This window comes from Rhynchophorus ferrugineus, unplaced genomic scaffold, assembly GCF_030347505.1.
Source record: "Rhynchophorus ferrugineus isolate W39M unplaced genomic scaffold, kcgeb_rfMv2 rfM2, whole genome shotgun sequence".
Taxonomy (NCBI): Eukaryota; Metazoa; Arthropoda; class Insecta; order Coleoptera; family Curculionidae; genus Rhynchophorus; species Rhynchophorus ferrugineus.
In genome coordinates, this window is record NW_027472581.1 from 17,415,483 (window position 1) to 17,432,920 (window position 17,438).

Sequence of the window (17,438 nt, forward strand, 5' to 3'; positions counted from 1 at the left end):
ATGGATTTGCGAAGTTATCCAAGATATTGCCTTGAAACACGAAAGAAGATTACTAAATCATACTAACGTGGAAGAAATACAACTGTTGGACAGCGCGCAGGATGTCGGGAGATTGAAGCGAACAAAACCATACGAACATATAAAGTGTATACCTTTAGTGTAAACTATAGCTATAAGTTATAGTTTTATAATTGAGGAATACATATTGATGTATTTTATCGCACTCGTCTTGCTTGTTAATTAATCCAAGTACATAGGAAAAGTAGTAATAAATTAATTTATAATTAAGATTGTATTAAGCGTATCTAATAAATTAAGAATAATATATATAATATATTAATATATTAAGACAATTTCATTTCGGTAAAGAATAGTATTATAAATTAATGACGAAATGTAATTAGACCATATAATGATTTGTGTCGCCTGTGGACCAGTGTCAGATTTGGCAACATATTTCTTTTTTGAAGCACGCCACAAAATTGCAGATTTCTTTTCTTTTGATTTGGAATCTCGTAGGAAATCTTAGGTTACATTTACTTATTTCTATTTTTTCTGTAATTTAATGGAAATTTGTAGTTAGGCCGTAATTTTTAAAAACATTATTTTATTAAACGCAATGCAATATAGCAATAATAACAACGTTATGCTAACATAAGTGTTCTTCAAATAACTCGTTACCAAATTATTCTTTTTAAAATAACTCTTCACTGGCGCAGAAAGGGGTTTTGAAAGCAAACGATGGTAAATTCAAGGGTATCGCTTCGACGAATACAGACGAATCTGTGCCTTCGCTTCATGCAGATGCAAATGCTGATGTAAATGCCGAAGAGAACTAGATAGTACAACACTAAAAGACTAATAATTAAATGTATATGAGGCAATATTGCAAACAAGAATTGTTACATATCTTTCTTTTTATTATTTGCTTGATTGTTGATTAATCGTGTACAACATATTGAACAAGGTAATGTAAATATATATATATATATATATATATATATATATATATATATATATATATATATATATATATATATATATATATATATTAATATATGTATTGCTTGTTCAGGAGGCAAATTTCAAAGGCTAAAAATAAAAAATAATGCATGACTAGATATAATATCGATAGTGTCCAATTATACATATAACGGATATATAAAAAATTAAAGAAGGTTTAGAAATCAGAATTTAAATATGTAACTCAGTTTGTACACTTCAGTATATTTAAACTGTATATTTCTAAATAAAAAACATGTTATTATTTTTTTAGTTTTTCATTCTTTTATCATAGAATTTGTTTTTTATTACATGTATATTATTTAAGACAATAATAATGTCGAACTAGAAAATAAGTTATCAGTATAAGATTAAATAGTGCTTTTTGAGAATGTTTTATACGAATGTTAATTAGTATTTAAATAAAATCTTATTTTATAATATCCTGTTATTATTTAGTACAAAGTTATTATTATTCAGGATCCGTGCTAATGATAAGTTGGTACATGGTTGATCGACTTCAAAGATTATGATTTATAACATACTAGCGACCCGCCTCGGCTTCGCACGGGTGCAATGCTGATACTAAATTAAATACATTACAGAAAAAATATGAAAGTTGTATATAAAAACATAGCGGCCCGCTCCGACTTTGCACGGGCATAAAATATATATGCCTATGTCACTCAATGAAAACATGATTAAAATCGATCCAGTATTTTTGGTTCATTCATTACTGCCCTTGGCCTGCACGCATTAAATTTGGAGTAAAACAATTCCTCTTCCCCTATACTTACTATGAAGATTTCCTGCTATCTTTGGAATATCTAAATTCATACAATTTTTATTACATTACACATTTTTAAACGCATATTTTAAATTTGTAATATCTCCGAAAATATTTGTTTAATTTACATGCTGTAAGGAACCATATTGATCTATATTAATTGCACACTGTATTTAAGGTACTTAATTCGATAAGGATTAATGCCGTATTGCTTAAAATAGCTTCGTAAATAAGCCATTTTCTCACGTAAAAAGTAAACAATAAAAATGGTTAATGTGGGTTATCCCTAAAAGATAAACGTATACCATCGCAGACTTTTTTGTAGACCTTTTTATGGTGTACAATACTGTAGTACATTAATTTGATCTAACTCGTAGGGTTAGGCAGCGTTTTTGCTAATTGCTAAATAAGCCTAAAAAAATAGGTTAATTTACGACATCACGTTAGAAACCTCTAAAATTAGCAATGTTGCCTTAGTATATTATGCATGTATTATACATATAAACCTTCCTCTTGAATCACTTTATCTGTTGAAAAAAACCGCATCAAAATCCGTTGCGTAGTTTTAAAGATTTAAGCGCACATAAGGATATAGGGACAGAAAAGGCGACTTTGTTTTATACTATGTAGTGATATATTCCGCATCAAAACTTTAGGACACTACAAATTTTTCATTTCAAATTTTGATAAAAGTATTAGCTTATAAATTCTACGATTCATGTAAACATGATAAACAGACAGTTATTATTTACTTAGATATTATCACTATATCATAATCATGATAGTGATACTTACGCGTATTTAAGAAGAGATAAAATAATTGTAAGTCGCAGAAAATTGGGTGGAGGAAGTGTTACCTGATGGTCGGCTATACAATTCATTTCTGGAGTTGATCGAAGAGCCAGTTAAATTGTCTCATCAAAGTGTTCATACCGTGAAACTCGTTAAAAACTATTTTTCAGAACTTACAACTCCGTTGGCTTGAATATTATGGAACATTTTTAGGGATAGCTAGCACAACTGTACTACTGTGTACTCCAACAACTGGATTAGCAATTTAGCAATATAGAACAACTAAAAAATGCTATCCAAGACAAGGGGAAAATGTTATATCAAGATTATGTTAAAAACTTATATGTAATACTGCCGAAGAGATTGATTAATGAAAAAAAAAAAAACTAAAATATTGATCTCTTCTTTTTTTACCGAATTATGTAGGAAGTGTGGTATAATTTTGTCACGTTCTGAAGGGCAAATGTATTATTTAGCTAATGGTTCCGCGTAAAGAACATATTTTCATTATAAGTTGTGAAAGTAAAAGTGGGAAAAGTTTTGTCGCAAGGTGTTCGCATATGTTATAAACAATTCTTCAAATTCATATAAATATATGCAATTATTATAACTATTTTAAGGGATAGCATTATTAACTATTTTTTAGGGATAGCTAGCACAACTGTACAACTGTGTACTCGAGCAAGTGGATTAGAAATTTAGGAAGGTAGGACAACTAAAAAATGCTATCCAAGACTAGGGGAAAAAGTTATATCAAGATTATGTTACAAACCTATATGTAATACTGCCGAAGAGATTGATTAATGCAAAAAAAAACTAAAATATTGATCTCTTCTTTTTTACCGAATTATGTAGGAAGTGTGGTATAATTTTGTCACGTCCTGAGTTCGAAGGGCAAATGTATTATTTAACTAAAGGTTCCGCGTAAAGAACATATTTCCATTATAAGTTGTGAAAGTAAAAGTGGGAAAAGTTTTGTCACAAGGTGTTCGCATATGTTACAAACAATTCTTCAAATTGACATAAATATATGCAATTATTATAACTATTTTAAAATATAAATATTATTAACTTAACGAATAATTTTAACTGATTACGCTATAACTATTAATAAAATAACTAGTAAAAAAAATTAATAGAGCATAAGGAGACATTTTATATGAAGTTACTAGTATACCTCTAGTAAATTCAGTACTATCGCAGTACAATATTCATTTTGTAGCGTTTGTTTTTAAGTAGTGTTAAGTATCATATGTAATAAGCACTAAAACAAGCAGTCATTTTGATATGTGAATTTTTAAATAAACTAAAGGTGTGCTTTTATATCTACATACATATAACAATACTTTATAGAATTTATATACATGTAACCTCAAATTATTGATAATTTGGAGAAAATATTAATTAGTTAAGTATAAAAAAATTTACCATTATAAGTTTTTGACAGGTCGGCCCATCTAGTGTTGCGATGGTCGCGGGTTCGAATCCAGTTGGGGCATGGCCGTAAGTTTATGTTTGTGAGTGTTTAATATTTGTGATTGTCTTCGGCAATAGTGCAAAATCCGGCAAGGAAGATAATCCCAGTCATGCCAGTAGCCTGGTTGGATAAGACCGGAGGTCTTCTGGGATGATTTCTAAGTTGGTCACTCGCCAGATGGTAGGCTTAATGCCGAGGACCGCGGTTCGGAGCCCAAGTTAAACTGTAGGTCCAGGCCAGATAAACCCCTAAGTTCGTCCCCTAATAAACCCCTAAAGTCGTGAACTAATTGTAAAGGTATTTTCAGTAAATAACCAAAATTGTGTAATTAATTTTTTATTATCATAGATGTAATGTACACCGTAAATTATTCAAATAATTTATTTCATTATTTTCAAGAAAACATCCGCTCCGATTTTGAAAAAGATGCATTTTATTGATCACTGAAGTTAATAACTAAGCTGTTTATTTCCAATCTATTACAAACTTGCTCAAGATTCTACCATTTGTCAATTTCTTCTTCATTGTGTCTGATCGAGCTCACACAAACCGAAGGTGTTATTTACGACAATGCCTCTTTCCATAAATCCAGACAGTTTTGGATTTAATGTATGTAATACCATGTCATGTCAACTCAATTGGATTAAATGTGCAATGATAGGGAGGAAAATATAATACTTTGTGGCCATAATGTTCAGTAATTTAATCTACCATGTATCTTACTCAGGCTTATATCTAAAAAAGTAAATTACATAAAATATAATTAAACATTTCAGATATATTTACCGAGTAACAATTTGAAATAGTTCATTCTTTAACATGATTTCCTCAAAACTTATTTTCCATACTTTAAGCCATTCCTTAATTGCTGCCTTTGTTGATGTAATTGTTGCGATTTTCCCCACCACTATAATATATATATATATATATATATATATATATATATATATATATATATATATATATATATATATATATATATATATATATATGGTAGATATGTAGATACGGTGCATGTACATAACAATAGCTTATGGTTCCTCCAAGTTTTTTAAAAGCTGATTTTATACTGCAAAAACAACTTATGGCTCATTTCTCCATGGTAGTTACCTTTGGACTTTGGAGGAAAGAAAACACTAATTCTGCACCAGGAATAAAACCATTCCTATTTCCGGCATGAAGAACTATGTGTTTGCAAATAATTATTAATAAATATTTTGACTAACAAAACCTAATCGATAGTTATTCCAACGTTTACCGTTTTCCATCAACTTTTCTTGTTTTTACACTATATTTATTAACACCATGAGCGGCCCAATGCATCATTCTGAAATATTTATGTCTCATTTAAATATACAAATTGATATAATAATTCTTCCTTAATTGTGTTGTATGTTTATAAAAATTGCATTCTTTTAAAAGCAATCTCTGGAAGTTCCATTAAACCCCTTCGTGGGTTCTCACCACTTAAATCCTATATTACCCAACAGTGTATGAAGGGATGTTCTACATCCCTCAAGTAGCTGTATATGTTTTGGTTTTTTATGGATACTTTCCAGACTAATAATTTTCTCTGAAATAATTATATTAACTTATGTTTCGATTGAAAAAAACTACTTACTCTTTTTTACATTTCATATATTTTATCTCCGATACAGGTAACAACAAACTAATCTTGATTCGTCACTTGTTTCGCATAAACACGATTTCTTTTTGGTGACTTTAAGGTTATATTGTCTTTTATTTTTTGAGATATTTTAGTGACCGTGCCAGTACAGCATTTAGTGCAGCTGCAACGCGCAAGAAATATTTTCAATAAAAACGGCGATTTGTTATTTATTAAAACAAAGCGTTAAAACAACAATGTTTGCCAGTTTATAACCCGTAGTTATAATATTTTGATGAATTTTACAGATGTTTGACAAACGGACAACTTTTCCGGGCTCTTTCGGTCATGATCATGTTACTTCTCTAACAGGATTCTATCTCTAGTTAAATAGACTAAAATGAGAAGGATAATATTGTGTGACTGCAAGACGAATTTACAACCTTAAACCAACACATATTGACACACGTGTCACTTCTGTTTTGAATTGACTATAAGTATTTCAGAATAATAGAAAGTCGCGAGAAATTTGTGGATAGATCCAAATACTACAAGAGCAATTATCTACACCTAGATCCTCGGATTCCAACTGTCACAGAGAAACTCCAATCCCATGTTAACACCAAAGTGCCACAACTCTTGCATAACACTTAACTAGGACGCACACTCACGAGAACCAAACCGTGTGATTTTGTGTATTTGCGTAATGATGTGCGGGAAATGGTACCAATGCTAAACAATTCTATTTTATTTTATTTGAGACTAAATAAGATCCACTGAGTCTTTCTACATAAATACCTAGCTTTAGTTGTCTCTAGAGATAAATTCCAAGTTAGTTGTCAACGACTAATAATAATTTCTTAATGAATTCAAAAAAATTATTCTAAATATTTGTATTTATTTGATATTATACGAACAAAGAAATCTCTTTTTCGCAAGTCAATATTGCTGATATTATGTTATCCTATAAAATACTTTAACATAGTTTTAAGATCAATTTGCATACACGACTATGCTTTCATGACCATCTTATAGATATTTCCTTCCGTGTTCGTCGTTATTAAGCTCTCAGGTGCCGACAAAAACGACGTCACGAAACAAGGGTCCATTATCATTAGAATCGCAAAAATACCGTGTGTCAAGCACCTTATCTTTTATCTAACCTATCTAACCATCAGCACAGTTCACCCCAGAGAAGGAAAAAAAACGTATACCGAATATAAGTCGCTGTCATTTATCAAAAGTATACGGTCGGTTCCGGCCTCAAATGCGTTTATCTTTTGAACAATACGTTTTGTCTCCCATTCCGTTGAGTAGTTTCGTAGGATTTTTTGCAGATAACAGTTACGCTAAGAAACTTTTTGCTCCCGAAGATAAATGAAGAACAACTCGGCGTAGATTTACAGACGTTGAATCTAATACAATCAAAACTTTTTTATTTCGATTAATGTACGTTATTAAAGTTAGATCGCGGCTATTTTTTGTTGGGCCGTTAAATTCAATATTTCGCTGTTCCGATGTAATGTTGTTAAAACGCTTGTACTTGTATTACTAATTAGGGTTAAGAACTATCGCCTACAAATAGTCGATCTAGTCGATAGTCAAAAAGTAGTCGAATGAAAACAGTATAACTATTTCAGTTAAATACACTGGTTTTACCATTCAGATATGGGGAAATCAGATGCAGATCCTACCCGTATTAAATTAAAAGTGGTTTTACTAAGATTTTATCAGAAATAAAACGCCACATTCTATAATTCACTATGTTAAGTTATAGACCAATCAGAAACCCTACGAAACATTGACGTTTCCTAAGCATCATATCCGCATTCCACCGTTTGAATTTTTAGCGCGCTTCGATTTTATTTGGATTATATATCTTATATTTCACACTTAACACTGTAACTGGAATGATAAATTTAAAAGAATATTAGAATTTTGTTGAAGTTGAAGTGAGTTACTATTCCAGACAAACTAATCATGAAATATTGAAGAACATGAAGTAAAAATACTCATCAGTTTAGCACTTGACAAGAAAAATAATAAGTGCAAGTAATAACTCTAGAGAACTGTCAGAATAGTATTATTGAATTCAAGAAGACTATATTTGCTAAGATAAATCAGAATTGTATGGATTGTTAACCTTCTTGAAAACTTATATAATGATCATTTGAAGATACAGATGCAAATGTACTAGATAGAGCTACCCAAATATTTATTTTACATAGTCGATCGTAACTACAATACAAAAAAGGCTTAAATTATAAACATTCGTTTGCCAGATATAGAAGCTGAAAATTCGATGATTGAATTAGTCACCCCAAAGTTTTTAAAAATGACATTAACCAGGTTGCCACCAGGTTGCGATTTAATAACAGGAGAATTACTGCAAAAACTACCAAGAAAAGGAATTATAAAACTCACCAACTTGATTAATATAGCATTTAGATTAAAACATGTCCAAGACATTTGGAAGATGGCGGAAATTATAATTATCCCAAAACCTGGGAAGTCAGAAAATGAAATAAAAGCCTATAGACTTATATCACTGCGGTCAGTAATATATAAGGTGTTTGAAAAACCACTGTTGAAAAGAATAAAACCGCTCATAAAGAGAAAAAACCTAATACGAACACACCAGTTTGGGTTTGTTAACAAGTACTCAACAATTGACCAGGTCCACAGAATAACAGATGCTACTGAAAAAGTCTACGAAAGTAAAAAAGTATGCTCAGCTATATTCTTAGATGTAATGCAATGTATTAATTAAATAATAATAATAAAATATACATTCGCTAATGAACTTTTAGAAGGTCTTATTATCTAGTAAAATTGAAGTAAATAAAATACATCAATTGTAACTTATTTTATTTTAATAATAGCATTACAAATTTAGAAGCAAGTGAAGCTGCAATAGTTCATCAAGTACTTTACAGTATCTATGTTTAGACATATTACTTAACATATTAACATATTAACATATTAAGTTCTCCTATGATTTCTTAAACCAGATTTCTGCTTAATTGCTTTTACCTCACTTAACTTGTGACGACATTAGTCTTCGTATATTATCTGTATATATGTATTGTTAATAATTCTTGACGCTTCTGTTTATCATAACAAAAGTTATAAAAATTTCACAAAATTATATTGTGTTGCCCTTAACCTAGTGAAGTATAGCCATCGAACTATTTGATGTTTGATAAAAAACCAAATTTTTTATCTTGGCTTTTTATAATCCAATTATGATGGGATTTGATTGACACTTGTTGAAGGCTTGAATTTATTTAATATCTTCGTTTGTATTTTCAGAGTATATGATCGTTCAGTATTGTTTAATGAGTTCATTTTTTGTTCATTTACCCTACAGTACAATAGTGTTATAATATTTGGAAGGTAATAATAACAAGGTGTAATCAAAATACATTTGTTTTATTCAACCGTACTACAAGTGAGACGTACTCATTTTTCTCGTACTAAATTTTGGAAAAAAAAAGAAAGGTAATGTTGGATTCTGGATTATATTATGTTCCAAAGGACGGTTTCATTTTGAATAATGTAAAATTATTTTTATATTTTATATATTTGATTTTTTGAAAACGTATTTTTATAGGTTTTAAAACCTCCTTTTACTAACTAGGGTTTCATCTGGAAGACTTGCGAGTGACCAACTTTAAATATCATCTCAGAAGACATCCGGTCTTACCCAGCCTGGCTACTGGCATGACTGGGATCATTTTCCTTGTCGGATTTCACACTCTTGCCTAGGAAAATTACAAATATTAAACAACCACAAACATTAATTTACTACCATACCCTAGCAGGATTCTAACCCGCGACTATCGCAACAGTAGGAGGACCGTCTTGTCGTCTTTACCACTGCGCCACCAAGCCGGTAATTATTTTTTAATTGATTTGATTATTTGATTTGATTGTAAAGAGGAAGTGAGTTTTCATTATTATTGTCATATTTTTTAATATTGTTATTGTTGTTATTGTTGTTATATTCATTGTTAATCCCGGATATATTTAAATTATTATTTGTAGAATTTTTGTGAGAAATGTTATAATAGTCAAAAGACTTGAACAAAATTCGAGAACCTTAGAAAACACAAAAAGCCCATGAAAAAGAAACCTAGCAGTTGTCAAGATAACATAAGTATACTGAAGAGTATTTTAATACTTAATGATTAAAATTATGTTCTTATTACCCTGTAACATTAATAAATTATGTTAAAAAATTGTTTTTAAATGTTGATATATTAATGTACATTGTTATTTACAATCATATTAAAAATTAATATTATATTGAATGTTAAAGCTAGTCGATGAAGTAGTCACAACTGAGGAAAGCAACAAATAAAATATTTAAATGAACTAGTCACGTTCAGATATACAGAGCTGACTATAGATGGATATATTTTAACCTTTATAAGATATTATAAACTGGATAAAGCAAGTGTGTTTATTAATTTTTTTTGACCCAAATATCCCCGCTTGTATATCTGCTATATGTATATAAGCAAAACATCTTGAGGTCCCATAAAAATTTGGTAAAAACATGTTTGTTATTGAAGTTCGCGTACAACATAAGTGAAAAACCAATTTGCTTTTCTGTTATAATATATTTCACTGCACAAATAAGTTTTAAGGTATTTACAGTATCTGGGCAACAAGTAATAAGTCAATGTCGTAACTATACTCATGTTAAATCAACATCATTTACATTTAAATCTCATTGTGTGTAGTTTTTTATCGTCTTTTCTACATCGAATCATGTCGGAGATGAACAGTGAAAAGTCCGAAAGTGCAGAGAATTGTGAGATAAACCTGGCCATGTATCAAATTTAGTGGCAAAACTGAATATTCAGGCTAAGAGGCTAATAGAAAGCGAAGATTCGAGTTAATTCTTGGATAGCCTCAAAAAATCCGGATCGGTATTCTCTTTGTTCTTTGAAAGATCTGGAAATGTCGTATCTAACGATAAAAAATATTTAAATCAAATATTGGGGTTGATTACTTTTTTTAAATCTAGTTTATCATCATTAAGAAATATTTGCAGGGTCATTAAGTATGTATGTGGTCTAGAATTATTGCGATGGAGGAAAATGCCTTTTCTGTATATTAATTCTGACTGTTTTTTGAAATCACGAAGAATATTATGGCGTTTATAACCATTTGTAACTTCACAAGTCTAGGCTTCGAGTAGGATCTTCTTGTTTATTATTGTCATAGATGATTCCAGTTTTCATAGAAAGATTCCAGTATCAGAGAAAAGCAATAAAGAATATGATCAATATTCTTCAAAGCATCGGCAACAGGTCATTGATACAGGTACATTGATATCGATATGAGAACAGTGAATCAGGAAGTATACCAGAGTAGCATAAAATATCGAAGAGACTTGCAGCACAAAAACAAATAATTAAATAAAATATTATATTTCTTAAAAGTATTCATGTAGAAAAGTATAAAAAACTAAAATAAATTAACTGAATATATCTTTATATAGAGATATAATCTTATACATGACAACCTTTAATATTTTTTTGGTCAACCTATCTAACTATTGTAATTTACAATAAAGATGTGAACGCTAATATCAATATAATATCTGCACTTATCACTCTTTCGATCTACAACATCTTTGTGGAACTGTTCAAGAGCTTGGTAAAATATCTATTAGGCGATCCCTTCTTAATCTTATGGATGCTATTGTTTCAATATATAATTAATTAATCAGTTTGTATATCCAATTGCCTTGTGAGAGCTAGTACAACATGAGAACAATCTTAAAAAATTCGTAAAAATATACAAGGGAATGCTTAAACAAAATATTTCTTCTTTCAAATATTAATTCATGTAGTAATGGTTGGTAGATCATTAATTGGTAGATTCTGCCTAATCTCAAAACACTAGGATCTTTTTAACGCGGAATTTATTTCCTTCATCTTTAAGGAAATTTGTAACTAATGTTGGATTATTCTATTGTAGATTTTTCTAGAAAATGTCTTTGTTTGAAGCTTCAGAGTTTCCTTTAGCCCAAGACTTATTCCTATTTACATTTAGCCTATTATTAGCAAATTTCTAGGTAAACTAAATAATGAAATTAAATGAGAAATAACCGAATATTGATAAGGTTTGATCAACTTTGAAATATTTGTATTGGCAATATTTTAGTTTGAAGTGGTGATATTTATGTTTGCAATCATTCATGAAATATTTTTACAGCACCGACTATGACGGCTAAGTCACAAAATTACAAATATTGTTATTAGAATATAATAGTATATCGTAATATATAATTAATTCATGTATAACGGGTTAATACAAGAACAAGACAAGCGGATACATTTTTTTTGGATCATTTTAAATCGATGGGGGGACTGTAATAGTCGCGCTCGAAAGATTAGTGATAATCCGGACAAATTTAATTGAACCCTACGGATTGATTGAAAGCCTACATTTCGGAATTCAATTTGCATATGGAAATGATTGCGGTAGTTGCGGTTGAGGGAGAATTGGTTAAATAACTAGCCTACTGCGTATATAGACGTGTACTGCAAACAAGATAAATTTTTACGGAATAATTAAGAAGTGAAAGAAAGCTGTAGATTACATCTTCAATACATTGTTAGTTCCAATAACCGAGGAGTTTATTTGAGTTATTTTGGAACTGTCATTTGTAAATTTCAAAGTAATTATAATTGATTAACAAGGTTATTTAGTAATTGGACCAAGGAATTACTGGAGTAATGGTGTATATTGATTGGATTTCATACTCTTTTATGGAGTAAGGTATATTAATAGCAATTTGAGAAAACAATGAATTGGTATTGGCGGAGAAGAAAAGTGCTTAGGGTATAAAATATATAATAGTCTATATATAGGTGTACAATATACCATATTATATATCATATATCAGGTCAAATGAAAAGTACCCGGCCTGACTAATAGATGGTGCTACTAGAATTAAACCCATATGTTTTTTAATTAGCCTTAACACTCAAAAGAGGCGTGTATAAATTTGACAGCTGTCGGATCATTTGCTTCAGGAAAATTAACCATCTAGGATTGGTATGCTAAGTTTAGACGTGGTGAAATGAGCACCAAAGACGGTGAGCGCAGTGGACGCTCAAAAGAGTTTGTTACCGAAGAAAACATTAAAAAAATTCGCAAAATGATTTTGAATGGCCATAAATTAAAATTGAATGAAATAGAAGACACTCTAAAGATATCAACTGAACGTGTACGTCATACCATTTACGAATATTTGGGTATGAAAAAGCTTTATGAAAAGTGGATGACGCGCGAGCGCACTTTTAACAAAAACAACGACAAGTCGATGATTCAGAGCAGTGTTTGAAGATGATCAAGCGTAATAAACCCGAGTTTTTGCGTCGGTATGTGACAATGGATGAAACATGGCTCCATCATTTCACTTTGAAGTCCAATCGTCAGTCATCCGACTGGAATGCATACGATGAACCCGTTCTAATGCGTGAGAAAACGCAACAATTGGCTGGTAAGGTTATGGCGTCTGTATTTTGGGATGCGTATGGAATTATTTTCATTGACTAACTTGAAAAAGGAAGGATCATCAACAGTGACTATTACATAGCGTTATTGGACCGTTTGAAGGACGAAATCGCCGAAAACATGCCGCATTTGAAGAAAAAGGAAGTGCTGTTTCACTAAGATAATGCACCGTGTCACAAGTCAGTGAAAATGATTGCAAAAATCCATGAATTGGGCTTCGAATTGCTTCCTAATCCATCATATTCTCCAAATCTAGCCTCCAGTGACTATTTTCTATTCTTAGATCTCAAAATAATGCCCGCTGGGAAGAAATTTTCGTCGAATGAAGAGGTGATTGCCGAAACTGAGGTCTATTTTGAAGCAAAAGTCAAATTGTATTACAAAAATGGTATCAAAGAGTTGGAGGGTCGCTATAATCAGTGTATCACCATTGAAGAGAAGTATGTTGAATAAAAAAAATAATTTTGCCATAAAATGTGTTTTATTATGGTAGGCCGGGACTTTTCAAATAATCTGTTATAAACGAGAATTTTAAGTAAAGTCATCGATCAAAACAATTGTGTCGTGTGGTGTTCATGCTGGAAATATCATTGGTTCCTATTTTTTTGAATATGACTAAGGTGTTGCAGTTACTGTTACTGGTGAATGGTAGCAAGATATGATTCGAAATTTTCTTGTGCCTGAAATGGAAGAGGAAGGACTAGAGGACATGTGGTTTCAGCAAGATAGGGCCATAACATACACAGCTCGTCCAACAAGTCAATTATTGAATGACGTATATCCACGAATACTAATTTCGCGAAGTTGCAATTTAGCATGACCAGCCTGATCCCCGGAACACCACCAGACTTTTTCTGATGGGTTTTTTTAATTCAAAAGTTTATGTGAATAAGCCCCAAACGACTCAACATCTTAAAGACAATATTCGTCAAGAAATTTAAGAAATTCAGCCTCAAATATTGCAGGATGTGATGAAAAATATCTTAAAAAGAACCGAAAGTTGCATAGCGAATCGCGGTCACCATTTTTGGCAGATAATAAAAAAAATTTAAAGACCTAATAAACTTTTTGTGAGAACCAAACTTACTTATCTTTACTTTGAGCAAAGTTATATGCAATCAAAATTCCATAATTCATTAACAAATACATATTTAGATTATTTTCAGATCTAATCACAAAAAATTCAGAAATATACTACAATCTCTATAACAAGTATGTAAATAGTATAAGTGATTTGATGTGTATGTTTAATCCGTGATATATTAACGAAACTGAATTCTTGATGAGCGTCAAAATTAGACAACAAAACTCCGCATAAAAATTTAACTGGACAATTAAATCTTCCTTGGGCCGTAATTTTTTAACCTCCGTAACACGGAGGGCGATACCCGAGCACAATGCCCGAGCCCGTCCATTTTTCAGCATGCATAATTCATACGGAGTTTAGTGAAAGTTATTTATCAAACATTTACGAACATTTTCAATCAAAAAACTTAATTTAAAATACTCCCGGTGGCAAACAACAAAAATGGAATAAATTATAAGTTCGGGAGATTGGAATTAAAGTAGACGCCAGTCCAGGGTTCTAGCTGGGTCAATGGTTAATCGAGTGAATATTCAGCGAGGCATAATTTTTCCGGCACATGGTTGAATCAGAACCGCATCGAAAAAATTATGCATAAAAACAAAACAGGATTACTCCAATAATAATGCAATTATTTCGCTCTACCGACATTATTTTAATTTCTTTCGTGCTCGGAAAATTTACATTGTTTACATGTATTAATGAAAATACAAAGTATTAATGTAAACAACTATTAAACGATCGAACCCAAGTGTTAAGTTGAGGTATATATCCATATAAAATAACAGTTTTCCAGTTAATATTATGGAATTATTCAGTCTAAATAGACCCTAGTAATTGAGCGCTTACAATGACATCTTATATATTTGGTATTTCTTTATTTTCGTTGTATGATTTGAAAGAATCTATAATGAAGTATATCAAACGCTTCTCAAAAACTTAGAAGGGCGCTGCTTAGAAGTATTGATATTAATATCAGTAATAAATAATTGTTTTGATTGTTGATAAACATTGAATTACAAAACTTATTCCAGACCTACATCAATATTCAGCTTCGGTTTTTCGACGCTATATTTTTGTTTACGGATTTCAAAATTCGAAAACTATGTTTAATTATGTAAAATCTACTGTGAAAATGTGCTTATTTTCAGTAATAATACCAATTTTGAAAAAAACCTACCTTCAAAGAATACCACAAATCACATACCCTTATTTTTATAGTTACTTAAATCGAATTTATTCCAATATGCCTTTATTTTCCAATCAATCATTGGCATTAGAATTTATTTGAGAATAAAATTGATTCTCCTGAAATCATTCCCCCTCCCTTAGAAGTATTGTCAGAAATTGTTAGTTTCTTTTCATCATTTTAACTGTGATACTGACACTGACATACTGCTTCTATATTAATGTTAGATATCAGGGATAGGATACACAAACGACAAATTTGTCAAATGTATTCAAGAAGAACAAGCTAATTTTTTCTTGTGTGTGAGTCTCCACTTAGACCGAATTCCCAAATTCAGAAAGCTTCGGTGATAGCAAACCTGCTATCTTCTCTAATCTGCCCTTATAGCAGACTACTATATTCCGAACTCCATCAAACGCTTATTTTAAAAGATGTTAATTCGGTCCGTACTCCTCTACGGATCTAATGTCTACTTCAAGTTTATTACACCTAACCAGGTGAAATGGCTTCAAGTTTTTTAAAATATGCTCCTTAGGAGGATCTTAAACACGCCATGGTCACCTCTCGACCCCAATCTATAGATAGTTTCACTATACACTATACACTTTTCGCCGCGACCTCGTACCCAATAACGACTTTCCGAATTCGAAACCTATGTTTATTTATGTAAGTAACTACAAAAATAAGGGTATGCGATTTGTGGTATTCTTTGAAGGTACGTTTTCTTCGAAATTGGTATTATTACTGAAAATAAGCACATTTTCACAGTAGATTTTACATAAATAAACATAGTTTTCGAATTCGGAAAGTCGTTATTCCAGTTAGCGGGTGCCATATCCCCAAATGTAATGCAGGAGCAGTAGCGACCCACAGCTATCAACCGTTTCGGTGGTCCACTCGTCTCGGTTTAGTATATTGGGAAGCCTAGAGGGAGTCACACATAACCGGGTCCAACTTGTCACTCCAGGGCAAGACTTCGTGATCAGGTACGCGTCACCGCCTGGTTTTAGGCCAAAACAAAAAAAGCTAGGAATTCGACTGATACAATTTTTTTTAAATAACCATAACTGAGGAAGCGTTGAATTATCAAGGTTCAATGAACCATAATTCCGGACTTTTGAGAGGAATAACTAGTTACACGACAAGTGCATATAATGATCAGATAATATTCCATTTATATAATTTTCTGAAAATATTTTTTACCAAAATCCACCAATCGAACAAATTATGAAAATTCAAATACTCAAATTGGAATATAATTTGTAATAAACATATATTTAATTCATAGTGTCACATGCAAATCCGACAATATTAACTTACGGTAAGCGCAACTTTTAATATTTAAAAACATATTACTATTTAATTACCAATTAATCCAACAATTACGGCAAACGTAAAACAATTTCTATATTTTGACAACGTTTCAAAAATTAAAAAATATAGATAACCATACTTGATGGTAATTGATTTTTACTGTACGGCAATTTTTCAAAGTATGATAATAAATTGAATCATACGATGAAAAACGAATAGCACTCAAAATATATGGCGAATTAATAAAATAAAGTTTAATGGAAACTACATCGTTATTTAATTAAAATATTGCAAAACGCGATCATTCTTTTCGTCGGAAAACTACACGTCAGACGTTGTTTTAGAGATAAATGATTTAAAGTAACCAATTCAATTCTAGCGTGGTATCCAGGCGCTCTCTAGCGGTCATACGGTCGAAGCGAGAATTACCGAGATGTTCACTTAATTCAATTAAAGGAGAAAATACGTATTTCATTTCGAACAGGTACTTACTTGCGTTTTGATGTAATGCTTTAAGTCGTTAGGTTGTAGACCGGGTAGGTTTCCCAAGTGCAACGTGGAAATCAATCCTGTTTGACCTGAAGGCAAGTAAGTAAATTAATTAATAACTAATACTGTAAAGGAATAAGATATTATAACGTACTTAAA

The 17,438-nt window shown here is 31.1% G+C and overlaps 1 protein-coding gene across 1 annotated transcript in view; it reads right to left on the reverse strand.

Annotated features, from left to right (window-relative positions):
* The window catches only part of LOC143190012 (uncharacterized), a 302,059-nt gene that overhangs the window by 186,828 nt on the left and 97,793 nt on the right, over positions 1-17,438 (reverse strand). The window contains exon 7 of the mRNA XM_076394062.1: positions 17,283-17,368. Coding sequence (XP_076250177.1) covers positions 17,283-17,368 — 86 coding nt within the window. The remainder of the gene's footprint in view (positions 1-17,282; positions 17,369-17,438) is intronic.